The 12,890-nt window shown below is 44.6% G+C and overlaps 1 protein-coding gene across 3 annotated transcripts in view; it reads left to right on the top strand.

Annotated features, from left to right (window-relative positions):
- The window catches only part of si:dkey-237h12.3 (teneurin-3), an 81,619-nt gene that overhangs the window by 36,410 nt on the left and 32,319 nt on the right, over positions 1–12,890 (top strand). For 2 of the 3 annotated variants that reach the window (XM_068715198.1, XM_068715197.1), the window contains exons 4-9: positions 2,022–2,147; positions 3,882–4,096; positions 8,358–8,568; positions 9,579–9,680; positions 10,318–10,512; positions 11,618–11,818. In XM_068715198.1, coding sequence (XP_068571299.1) covers positions 2,022–2,147; positions 3,882–4,096; positions 8,358–8,568; positions 9,579–9,680; positions 10,318–10,512; positions 11,618–11,818 — 1,050 coding nt within the window. The remainder of the gene's footprint in view (positions 1–2,021; positions 2,148–3,881; positions 4,097–8,357; positions 8,569–9,578; positions 9,681–10,317; positions 10,513–11,617; positions 11,819–12,890) is intronic. The other variant, XM_068715199.1, reaches the window with a different exon arrangement.

The raw sequence follows: 12,890 nt of genomic DNA, 5'->3' as shown, positions 1-12,890 counted from the left end.
ATCAGCATGTTTAGCATGATCACTGTGTCATGCTGATGTTTGCCATCAGCCCAAGTACAGCATCACAGGGCTGCATTAAAAACACAATTTAAAAGAAGCACATTGAGCTATGAGGCAATAAGCCCTTTGTGTGTTAGAGCGCCGTCTATCACTCAGCGTTTCATTTGATGAAGTGTGATGTCGTCTGCTCAGTCAGCTCAGCGAGCGATTGTTCTCTCACAATTAAAAGGCTTCATTTTCCCGAAATACTTAATGCTAATTCTGTAAATACAGGTTTTGTCGAGTGAGAGATTATTCCACCTTTATTATTCCTTTAAGCAACGCCATAACCTGCTCTAATTTCACGTTGTCAATCATTCGGCGCGAGGAGGCGTCACTTCTTTTCCTTCAGGCGGAGGGTGTTTCACCTCGGGTTAATGCTCCACGTCCTGCAGCAGCACAGCATGCTTTCTACGGGTTCTGCAGCCTTTCGTCAGCTTAAAGCCACCGACATGTTACCTTATATACACAGCAAGCACTTTGAAAACAATATGAATGTCGGAGTTTTACATGCCCAAGGTGAATGCACTCAGTTTTATGAACTAATAAGAGTATTTTTTTGGTAAGTGAGTGACGATTGTTGGCAGATTACGTTGAGTTGCGTCTGTGCTGCTGGTGAATACTGACACATGAAGCTGTGATGTCAATAGCAACAGGAAACGGGCGTCGACGGTGGAAAACAAGGAGAAACAGAAGTGCACAGATCTCACGTTGGGAGGTTCTGTCCAGATTAGTCCATTAAGAGGAGAAAAGCCCGACTCGCCAAAAGATATCGATGAACCAGTCGGCGGTCGTTTGTGTCGCCTGTGACACTCAGAGTAGTGCTGGCTGAATTTAACCAAACATTGTCACTCAGTGTTGAATCTGCTTTATTTTGTCGGGAAACTCGAGGCTGCGGAGCAACTGTTCGTTTGATCTCCCAAGGACAGCGCTTGTGTGTGTGTGTGTGTGTGTGTGTGTGTGTGTGTGTGTGTTGACGCCAAGCGTATTCATCAGCGGGCTTTAACAAAGCACACGCTGATACACTATCCGTGATAGTATTCAACCCCTCGTTTGGTTTCCCCCTCACACGCGATATCCCCCCCCCCCCCCCTCCCCCCCCGCGTTCCACCGCTCGACTTATTTGCCGCAGTCAATAAATCCGTCCTGCAAAGCGTTGGAGAAAAGTTCCTCTCCCAGATCAAATGGTCGGAAATCAAGATGCTTCCTCAGCGTGTTCTCCGGCTGGTGACTTTGAAGGAGATCGGCCCCCTCGCTGCGCTCACAGGAGCACCTCAGTTTCCCAAAAAAAAAAAAAAACAACAACAACAAGAACACAGTTTGATTGCATCCGATACCGACACAATAAAGCCGGTCGGCTGAATGAAAGCCAACGAGAGGAGAGTGTTGTGGCATCTTAACCCTTTCACTTCCTCCTCCCCCGCTGTGACTGTCTGTCTCAATGAACTGCTCTTGCTCCGTCTTAAAAGACTCTCGCTTTCTTCTCTCTTCCCTCCGTGTTGGTCTTCCACACACGTGTGTCTCCGCGTCCTTCCTGCTTTGTATTGGATCTGGTCCGTCTTTGTCTGAAGTGAGAGCTTTTGTGTCGGAAAACTGGGAATGCTGCTCTGTTTGATACAGTTTGTGTGCAGACACTGTGGCACATTAATGAACAGCGCTCCCCAAGGAAACATGATGGAGCAACAGGGTCCCTAAGTATTGATTGAAATGACTTTGTCTGGCCTCCATCAGTGCTGTGTTTACACACAAACCACCCGTTGCAGAGCAGCCTCACAAAAATCTGAAATGTTGGACGTTAAACTGTAGTGTGTGTTTTTTGTGTGCTCTCCCACCAGGTCTTTTGTTCCTAAGTGGCCTGATTGTTTTTTGTGCAGCAATTTGCTTATTTGTTTGTCCATTTCTAGAAGCCCACACAGCGCTCTCTCTTTTTTTTTTGTTTCATGCTTTTTATTTTGTTTTTTGTTTGTTTGTGTATTTCACAGCAATGCACCTTTTCGGCCTCAATTGGCAGCTCCAAGAGTTGGACAACCAGCCGGCTTTTGAAAACGGAGGAGTTGGGAAGACGGGGCCCACTCAGTCGAGCGTAGTGACGGCTCTGGCTGCTGACGGTGAGGATATGAAAGACCGACGTCTCAGCAAAGCGCTAATTAACATTCAAATGAGCCTTTACAGTTTTAATGCGCAAGAATGACGCTTGGTTATTCTTTTTGTTGGGCTTTGCATTCTGGTCAAGGTGATTGCCGTTGCTTTTTTAAAATGTTGTGCTATCGGGGGGCTATTTATGTATTTTCAACAGAATAATAAACTCAGCAAAAGCAGCGTGTTGAGCAGTTATACGGAGTCTTAAAATGAAATTAAATGAGAGGAAATAAAGCCGTGTATAATTAATGCTTTTTGAAGTGAATTGCTAGCTTAAGAAAAGGTTAAAGAACCCAAATTAATGAAATCAAGTAAAGGTTCAAATGACGATTAAGAAAGACAAACTGCGACAGGAAACCATTTGGCCTCGCCAACGACGCCCAGTCAGCCCTTTGCAGTTCATCGAGATCTTTCACCTTCTGAATATTAATTGACTCATTCGCACTCGCGTAATCATAACCGTCAGCCGTCGTAGTAGTCGACAACAAGCAGGCGGGCCGCCGTCTCGCCTCACCTTTTACGGCAAAAGCCGCCAAATTAATCTCAAAAAGCAACAATGCGGTGTTTAGAATGCGCCGCCACGGAACCGGTAATTGAGTTGAGTGGGCCAGGCAAAAGCTCAATTGTTTAAACTCTGCTAGATTTAAATCCTCATAAGTACTGCTAATTAAGATAGCGCCAGGCAGGTTTTTGGACTGTTTAAAAGGCAATCAATAGCCGGCTATTATTCTCCCCAGAGGTAAACTCGGCCTGCGGTCTTTCGCTTTGACTGAAGCTAAAGTGACAGGCAATGGCCTCATTACACACACACACACACACACACACACACACACACACACACACAAGACACCGAGGGACGTGAATAACGGACACAGTCGAAGCGGAACGTACGCGCCGGTTGACGCACCGAAGCGCGTCTTACAAGAGGCGGGAGCAAAGGTGGAGTTCAGGACGACTCCGCGTCGTTCACCGAACAAGTCATCGCCGCGGTAAACCGTGAAGAGCCCGTTTGCGTTCCGACAATAGAGCTTTTAACGGCGAGGACTTCACACCGCTTTGCAGATTCCTCTTCTTAACAATGTGATCCGCTCGTGTAATTGCACCCTCGCGGACTGCAGTTCTTCATGTGAGCGTGAGCGATATTAAAGCTGTCCGGCTCTCCGTCTTCGGCGCTTTAAGGACACAGTTTTAAGGACATCGTTCGGCAAAAAAAAATTGTTTTTGATTTGCTGTTATTGCTCTGGGAAGGTAGCGCTCAGTATATCTGACAGATTCCATTTAGACCTTATCTGAGATGAGGCCTTACTCTGTGAGTCATCAGGACCAGAGAAAAGATGGGAGATGTGGCCTGTTAGAGTCTTATAAAAGCCAATTATATCTGGTCTTTTTTTTCCACTGTGAGCAGTGCATCATGGACCGCGGGGAACCATTACTTTTAATCCTGTCTTTTTTTTTGGTCACCGCTCATTTGGAAAAGATATGACTGTCTTATTGTTAAGTCCCCGCTTGAATAAAGGAATGAGATTGCATTTGAAAGCAGACGATAGAATGCAACACTTATACTGATATCCAAAAAAAGCACACAATGGTCGTTCAGATGTGAGGGTTTTATCTGATGAAAGGCTCAGTGATGACTGTTTTCATTCTGTAACACATGACATCATCTGAGCGGGTGTGGGGGTGGGGGTGTTTCTGTCTTCCAGGAAGGAGTAGCGTGCTCCATCAGGAGAACAACTCCATCGACACGGGACAGGTCGACGTAGGGAAGAGGGCGGGTCAGAGCGTCCCGCCCGGGGTGTTCTGGCGTTCTCAACTGAGCATGGAGCAACCGCGCTTCCTGAAGTTCAACATCTCGGTGCAGAAGAACGCTCTGGTGGGAGTCTACGGGCGAAAGGGTCTCGCTCCGTCTCACACCCAGGTAACGTTTGATCTGTGAGACCGTCAGCTTGTGACTCTTTCGGGGGGGTGGGGGGGTGTTTGTAGCCACATCCTGTTTGACTAATGTTGGATTAATGCTTTTGCTGTCTAGCTGACATTTAATGTGACCCGTTTCACATTAAATTGAAAATGAAAAATTTAAATTGAAAAAATTAAAATAAAAAAAATCTAAATTGAAAAAAAAAATCTAAATTGAAAAAAATCTAAATTGAAGAAAAAAAATTAAATTGAAAAAAAAAAATTTAAATTGAAAAAAAAAATTTTAATTGAAAATTATTATTATATTGTCATATACGTTTTTTACACATATACAAAATTTAGCCTCTGCTTTTAACCCATCACCAACTTATTGGGAGCAGTGGGCTGCTGAGAAGCGCCCACTAAGGGTTCAGTGTCTTGCTCAGGGACACTTTGACACAGGACACATCCCAGGTAAGGATCGAACCGTCGACCCTCTTAACCCAGTGTGCCATGGTCACCCCCATAATAAATAAACAAAGCCATGTGATCAGATGCTAATATAATAAACTGACTATAGCAGCTTTAAGGATCTAAAGAGGATCTTAAAGGGGACATATAGAAATGTTCAGGTTCATACTTGTTTATGTGCTTTAATGTTAAAGAAACATTGTTTTTCTCATACTGTGTCTGAATTTCCCTCTATTCACTTTCAAATCGCTTCGTTTCAGCACCTGTGTCTTTAAGCCCCAAACCACACTGTAACAAACAATGTGAATAAGTATTATTTAATCGGGGTTCTTTATCTGCCCTCATTTGGTATTTAAGTTCATGACTAGTATGCATTTGCAAAAATTAGAGCTGGGCACTAGTTTAGTTTCAGTTTTCTCCTCTCAGCTTCGATTTTGCCCGTGTGGACATGCACGTCTTTCACTTCCACTAAATGTCTGCCATTTGCAAATTGAAGTGTTTCCAACATGTCTGATGTGTCACTTGAATGACATTTCTGGGCAATCGTAATGTCCGATGTCTGGGTGATGGTGATGGAAGCACTCAGACAATGGCTATTTTCCACCACACTTGACTGCAAAAGCTCTTAGCTTCACCTCCTTGACATTCTCTCTCAGCAAAGATGGGCTTCACTCAAGTGGAGACAGTTAGGGCCACTCTTTGACGGGAGAAAGTCCACTGTGAGTGACAACAGGTGAGCTGGATTGCATTTTCAAGGTGAAAAAAAAAAAAAAAAAAGGGAAGCCCAACAAAATCAAAGACCAAAGGCTACTAATTAACAAGACACTGCTCTTATGTCTCCAGCAATTGTTGCACGGACACTCAAGCTCGTCGATGCCGGACACCGTGTCCATTGTGGCCGCCTCTAAATCACATACTGTTCAGGGATCGGGGGCACGAATCAATGCATTTACTTAACTGAGCATGAAAGACCCCAATGAGAGCTATCGACTGTTCGTCGCATTCACAGCTCGGACGACAAGACAACATTTAAGTGCAACAGCTTTTCCACCTTTCACAAACATAGACTTGCTGCATCTGCTATCGAGTTGTCTGTCTCCGCTGATACAAACCAAACAAGTTAGGAGAAACAAACTTTTTCTCGTTTCCTTCTCAAGAAGCTGCTGCGCTCGGTTTGTTACCGAAGTTCACTCAATCGGAACTGTGGAGAGTTTGCAGGCTGTGAGCGTTCCTCCTCTGTCCTTTTGGGCGTCCACGTCTCTCTCCACGCTCTGTCTCTCGCCGGTTGTTCACTGGTGTTGTTGGATGGAGATGAGATGGGGGGGGGGGGGGGGGGGGGGCAGCTAATCGAGATGTATTCACTTGGCCGGAAGGTTTAGGACTCGTGGGATGAACTGTTTTATTACTTCCCCCTCAAGCCAACAACACAAAAAAGTCAACTTCCGCAAGGTTAATATCCCCCCCCCTGCCCCCCCCCCCCCCCCTCTGCTCTACTCAAAGGGGTTTAATTCACAGCGTTGACTTCACCTGCCCCACGCTTAATGCTCTCTTTCCTGTCGTTTGCAAGTCAACCGAAAGGTTGCCCTGGATCCGCGTTTGTTGTTTTCCTGAGCATTAAATCCTGTTTTTAATGCGTTTTCTTTCCTCCCTTTCTCTTTCAACGAGCACACCGGTGTCTCCACGAGGCTGGATGTTTCGCACGTACCGATTTTAAAGCTGCAATAATTAATTGTTGGCCACTAGGCAAAGAAGAACTCAATAACAAGATGACAGATGGAAAAGCGCTGACGTACGACTAGCTTATTAAGTTGTTTCGCCTAAAGTGTTCGCCAGCCGTTGCCGACTTGCACATCAAACGGGGAAGAAAAAAAAAGAGCAACACCAGCATTCATCTGGAGTTCTGTCTCTTTCCACCTGATGAATGTCGGTCCAACGTCTCATGCTTCTTTTAGCTCTGCTGGCTCCTCAGCGGTGAGCAGTTACTTGGTGATTGCTTAACTTTTGTCTGTCTGCCGTTCGGTGCTGGACAGACACGCTGGGTTTTACCCTCAGCTTTCTGCTGCTTCCTTCTGGTTCTTTGGACTTCATTGTGGTTCCGGGACACCAAAGATCTGAAAGAGGCAGAAAAGCTTCTGTGAGAGCTGCTGATTTAGGTTGAAACCGTATTATTTATTCGGTAGACATTTCATGGAATGCTACTTTTGAACATATCGATAAATGCAGCTTTAGTAGGACTTATAGGATGCCTTCCCTATTTCCTGTTGTTTTATGAAGAAAAAAATGAAAACACCAATATTCCTGGAATTATCTCCTATTTTTTGTTATTTTGAGTGTCTGCAATATAATTTAGTATTTTGCATTTTCCCCTTTTCTCTCTCCTCAGTTTTATATTTTTAGTTTTTTGAAGGTGCTATTTGTAAAATGTATTTCAATTTAAAATTATATTGCTTATTATAAAATGTAGAAGTCTGGAATTTAATTAAAAGAAAAAAAAAAAAAAAACATCTCAACTGTGCATCAGTCACAAATCAATGGCTTAGCCAGTCCATCAAAGCTCTCTGCAAACAGCCTCATCATTGGATTTAAATCCAAGCTCTTCTAAAAAAAAGACAAAGCTCCAGTGCCAACGTGTGTGTGTGTGTGTGTGTGTGTGTGTGTGTGTGTGTGTGTGTGTGTGTGTGTGTGTGTGTGTGTGTGTGTGTGTCTCCTCCACCCCGAGTCTCCGTGGGCTCAGTACATCTGTGTAGCTACCGTCGCGTTAGCCAGGGGATCTGTCTACACCTGTGCTCCTCCGCCTACAGACCTACGGGCCTGTTAGGGGGTCTAGCCGCTACGCGTTACACCGGTTTCCGCTTTAGTGCTCTGCAACCTGCAGTCAAGATGGAGGTTCAGGTGTCGAGCAGGTGGAGCGAGAGCAGATGCGCCACTTTTACTGGTTTCACTTGGCAGCGATGACTCGTTACTCCTTGTTTACCCCGTAAATCAATGTTTGCTTGAAAAAAATAGAGCCTGAAAGAAAGAAAAGCCTGAGATATTTACATGTTGTGTTTATTTGATGTATATATATATATATATATATATATATATATATATATATATATTTATATACTGTGTGTACTGTACATTGTACATCTGTTAGTTTCCAGTATATCTGACCTTAGCAACGAGGACATATTTGCTTTAAATAAGCTGATGATATGATGTGATGTATTAAGTCCTGGGTTAGATACGTTACATGTATTAAAAACTGTTTTGTGTCAAATTGAATTAAAAGAAGATAGTTTATTGTTTATAGAACTCATTGAAGAAAGCTTTTCACATATTTTATCCTTTTATTCGTATTTTGTTCCGGCGCACGAGCGGTGAGTAACACAAATCAGTGTTCATTTAACAGATTCTGTTAAGCACATTGCCAGAGTCTCTTTAAGTGCACTCCTGTCTTGAGTTAACAATATATTTTTTTGGGGGGGAATATTTCGGAGCATTAGCCCCAGAGCCATATCGGCTCCATCGGCACGCAAACAACTCTCCGAAACAACATCTATCAACTCCAAATAACTGTCACGGAAAAATCAACATTTATCAGAGTTGAATATTTGCTGGGTACACAAACCTCTTCTGGTTGTGTCTTGAATTACGACTTTGAAGAGTTCCTCTCAGACTGTTAAGGAAATCAGTCGAGAAGCTGCATACAAAGCATCCGATAGAAGGAAAATATAAGCTTTTTGAACTCCCTCGCCACTCCACTGCCTGATTTAATTATAGCAACACGAAAGTAACAATCATCTGCATCTGTTTTTTTTTTTTTGCAGTATGACTTTGTGGAGCTGTTGGACGGCAGCCGGCTCATCGCCAAAGAGCATCGGACTCAGATTGAACCGGAGACGAGGGCCCGGCTGGATCACCCGGTGACCGTCCACCAAGCGGGATTCATCCAGTACCTGGACTCAGGGGTGTGGCACCTGGCGTTCTACAATGACGGGCGGAACGCGGAGACGGTGTCCTACAACACCATCATCCAGGGTATGGGGGACAACGCATCTGCTGCGCCGGCTAATGAGTGTGATTGGGAATGATGTGTAATGACATGTTTGGAAGACTTTAATTTCCTTTTAAAACAGCTGCGCCCGAATGAGCAGACAGCTAGGTGGTTGGGAAGCCGGGCCGCCGCACTGACAAGCTGAGCTTTTTAGAAGTTTGAGTCACCTAGGAGGCCGTTTTTAGTGGATTATTGTGCTCGGCGCTATAAGACGAGACCGTGCGCGGGACATTGATCCTTCCCTCCTAACGTCCTCTTCGGCGTTCTGGAGTCTGGGAAATTTCCTTGTGGGGTTTTTGAGGTAGGAAAAACACTAAGGTTGAGTTAACGTCTCTCTATTTCCTTCGGGGAGTTCTATCGATCCCACCATACAAATATGAAGGAATCGATGTGTGAGGTCAAAATTGCCTGGGTGCGACACTGGCTCAATGAACATCCAATACAAGTCAGAGTAATAACAGGAAAGTTTGCCCTCTTAACGCCGGTCAAAATGAGGGCGCTGGTCTTTTGGGGGTGGGGGGGGGTGGCGTTCAAGACCGATGGTCTGGTGAGTGAACACAAGATCTGTCAGTAGGATATGTCAGATTAACTTCAACTCAAAGAGGATTTGAGCTGTAAACACTCAAGAGATTGCATGGCTAGGGCATGATCAGTCATTCAAGGGGTCGAAGGGGGAGGGGAGGGAGGAAGCAAAATGTGTCAAGGAAATGGAATTATTTGGTCTAATTTAAGATGCCTGTGTGCTTTTACTTAACATATGCTTAGACGCTGCAGCATACATGTTATGGAGGCTTAGACCTCAGTGGAACATGGACGGATAGCTGTAAATATATGCCAGGCCCGATGCTAGGACCGCAGCAGGAGTCAGAGTCTCGGGTTGTCTCGCAGGATTTATTAAACTGCACACTTGCAAATTGTTGTATAAATGTGGGATTTCAGATTTTCAGTCCTGTGAGTTATTAATAGTGGGACTTGCTCACCGCCGTGCCCACAGAATCTGTCACGGAGTGCTCGCACAACTGCTACGGGAACGGAGAGTGCGTGGCGGGATCGTGCCACTGCTTCCCAGGATTCATAGGGCCGTACTGTTCCAGAGGTAATTATGAAGCTCATATTTCACATCATTTAAAGGGTCAGTTAGCCCAATTTATTCATCCAGCTATGCAGATCGTTGGCCCAAGTATCAAACATTTCTGCTTTCATTAAAAAAAAAAAAAATTCTCCCTACAAATCAAATGATTGGTCGATGTGGGGAAAAAAAAAAAAAAGTCTGCACATTACTCTAGATGAACTAAATCAGCCTCAGTGCACTGAGTGCACTCTGCCTGGTGGCCTAAATGAAGTATAAATAAACATAAAAAGCTATTGGCAGCATATCAAATTATTTGTTTTATACTTAAATGATAATAACAACAGCCGACCAGCGTGCACCTGCCCGTGATCATGAACAATTGCTAAGAAAATTGCAATCAGTGCATCCAGACAGGAAAGTTGTATCAATCTAACTCATTAGACTCTGCAAAAACAAATCTGAAGTATTCCTTTGAAAGTGGACCAGAGGTGCAATCTTTCTAATTTGAAGTTGTTTTTGAAGTTGCAATCATAGAAGATAAGATAATTTAACATCTGCTTTAAATGAAATGTAATACAGCAAACCCCCCCCCCCCCCCCACCCCCCTCCCTGATGTTATACAAGATGAAACCCTTTTTTCAAATCCTTTGTCTTTCTTCAGCCGCCTGTCCGGTCCTGTGCAGCGGTAACGGTCAGTACACCAGGGGGCGCTGTCAGTGCTACAGCGGCTGGAAGGGCACCGAGTGTGACATCCCCGCCTCCCAGTGTATCGATCCTCAATGCGGGGGACACGGACTGTGCGTGTCGGGCAACTGTGTGTGCAACACCGGCCACAAAGGACCCAACTGTGAACAAGGTAGCTGGGAGTAAAAACTGTTTCTTCCCTTTTGGATGCAGCGTAATTCTGTGTGAAGCTCGGGGGGGGGGGGGGGGGGGGATTGACACAGTCCATTGGTGAAACAATCGGTTGTTTTCAACTCCACCGAGCAGATAATGCTGCGGATGTTGTTATTGATACCGCGCGTGTAAATGAACTCCCTCTTAGTGTTTAGGCGGCACGAGGGTACGCGCTGGAACAGATTGTGCAGGCCCCGTCGATCCCTGTTGGAACGCCTGACAGTCGGTGACACCCTTCTTTAAAATCGATCAGTCAATGGCACCTCTCCCTCCGTTTATTGAGAAAGAGCTTCTTCTTCTTCTTTCTTAACCTTTCCCCACCTCCCCCTCGCCTTCACTTCATTTACCTCCATCGATCCGCACGCGCACAAAAGACAATTATCAGCTCAGATTTACATGCGCGGCTTGTTGACCTTGCACGTAAAAAAAAGAAAGAAAAAAAAGAAAAAGGCTATTGAGTTTTACTAAATGAGTGCGTTGCGGTTCTTTGAAGTGAAACAATGTGGGAAGGAAACAGATGGGGACGAGGGAGCATTTGTAGTTCCAGGCTTGTGTGATGAGTTGGTCGGTAATCAATATCAGTGTCCAGGTAGATGTGGAAACGCACGGAGCAATCAGGAAGCACAATGGCGCTGTTGCTGTTATCCCTATGGGTTGATGATGTTGGTCATAATTGCCAATTATTAACCTAGATCAGCAAATAGTTAATAGTAAATTGATTATATCTGTCTAGACGCTAATTGTGCTCTTGCTCCCAGTGCCTATAATGGAGCGTAATCATGCTGTCAGTGTATTGGTAGCACCCTATAATATACCTTCGAAGAACTAGTAAAACATAGGGTGGAAAATTACTAGCAGCCACCAGGAAACACTGCAGCATGTTCAGCTGTGGCTCACCAGCCATCATCTGGCGCAGAAGCACTTCCAGCGGCTGGTAGCGGAGTGAGAGTGGCCGGGATAAATTGTTAAGTCTGACATCCTTGTCTAGAAGCGGTAAATGAAAAAAAAAAAAAAATTGTTGTCATCCTCCCCCTTTTTCTTTTTCTTTTTTTTGCGTTCCACAGTGGACTGCTCCAACCCGACGTGCTCCGGTCACGGAGCCTGTCACCACGGCGAGTGCCACTGCAACCCGGGCTGGGGAGGCATCAACTGCGAGCTCCTGAAGAGCACCTGTCCGGAGCAGTGCTCCAGTCACGGCGCGTTCAACACCGACTCGGGGACCTGCGTCTGCGAGGCCAACTGGACCGGGGCCGACTGCTCCATAGGTCAGAGCGCGTTCCCTTTCCTAAAGCTCCTGTTCCGTGCGTCCTTCTCCTGTGTGACTGGACTGAAGGGTGGCAACTAAAGATTATTTTTTAATTATTGATTAATCTGCTATAATTACTTCACCGATCGATATGTTGGTTTGTGAAATGTCACAATGTAACGATCGCAAAAGAAAAGCAACAAATCCTCACAATAGAGAAGATGGAACTAGTTTTCTTTTGGCTTTTTAATTAGAAACAAAATACGCATTGATTATTATTAACGATTCATTGATTATCAAAATGGGCGCAGATTGATTTGACTTTCGATCGACTCTGATGTGATTATGACGAGTATCCTCGTGGAATTAGTTCTTCATAGAACAATGGGAGATTTTCAAAGTCTCCTCGTTGGCTCTTAAATAATGAAACGGCGTCATAATTTAGTTTAGAGCTCTTTCATTTCATTCATTCGCTGAGTTATCGATGCCATTAGTGCAGAGTTCTTTGCGCCGTACCAACAGATCCGTGCAAACAGCGCCGTCAGTTCTGCAATGCTTCTTCTCCTTTTTTTTCTTTTAAAAAACAGTTTTTGAAGATAATGTTTGAGTTTCTCTAACAAGTAATTGGCAGCAAATTCTTTTCTGTATTCACTCGGAATAGCCTCCCCCTCGCTGTGCACAGAACACTGCAGACACCAGGTGTCCACGGCAGCAGATGTTGGAGACTTTATTAACGAGCCATAGGTTGAAATAACAGATCCGACTCTGACGGTACATTTGGTCTCCGTGTGGATGTCTTATTTAGAAACTTTTGGCACAATTAATCAGCCGTAGAATCCCCCCAAAAAAACTGTAGAAGGGGGAAAAAATTCTTTTTTTTTTAAATCACAGTTTTCGGTAATTAATCACCTCTATTTTTGAAATATCATTTAGCGAACAACAGAGAACCATTTGTTTTCCGAAATGAATATGTCGCATTAGGAAAATGAATCTCTCTGACGGTCCGATCCGTATCTTTCATCTCTCCCCTCATAAGTGCTCATGAAGGAAACACAATTATTGATTGAGAAGTCTGGATTTGCTCCACCTGT

This window comes from Cebidichthys violaceus, unplaced genomic scaffold (assembly GCF_023349555.1).
Source record: "Cebidichthys violaceus isolate CVI_PGR_0920_01 unplaced genomic scaffold, fCebVio1.0.p SCAF_2, whole genome shotgun sequence".
Taxonomy (NCBI): domain Eukaryota; kingdom Metazoa; phylum Chordata; class Actinopteri; order Perciformes; family Stichaeidae; genus Cebidichthys; species Cebidichthys violaceus.
This window is presented reverse-complemented; position numbering and strand designations above follow the sequence as displayed.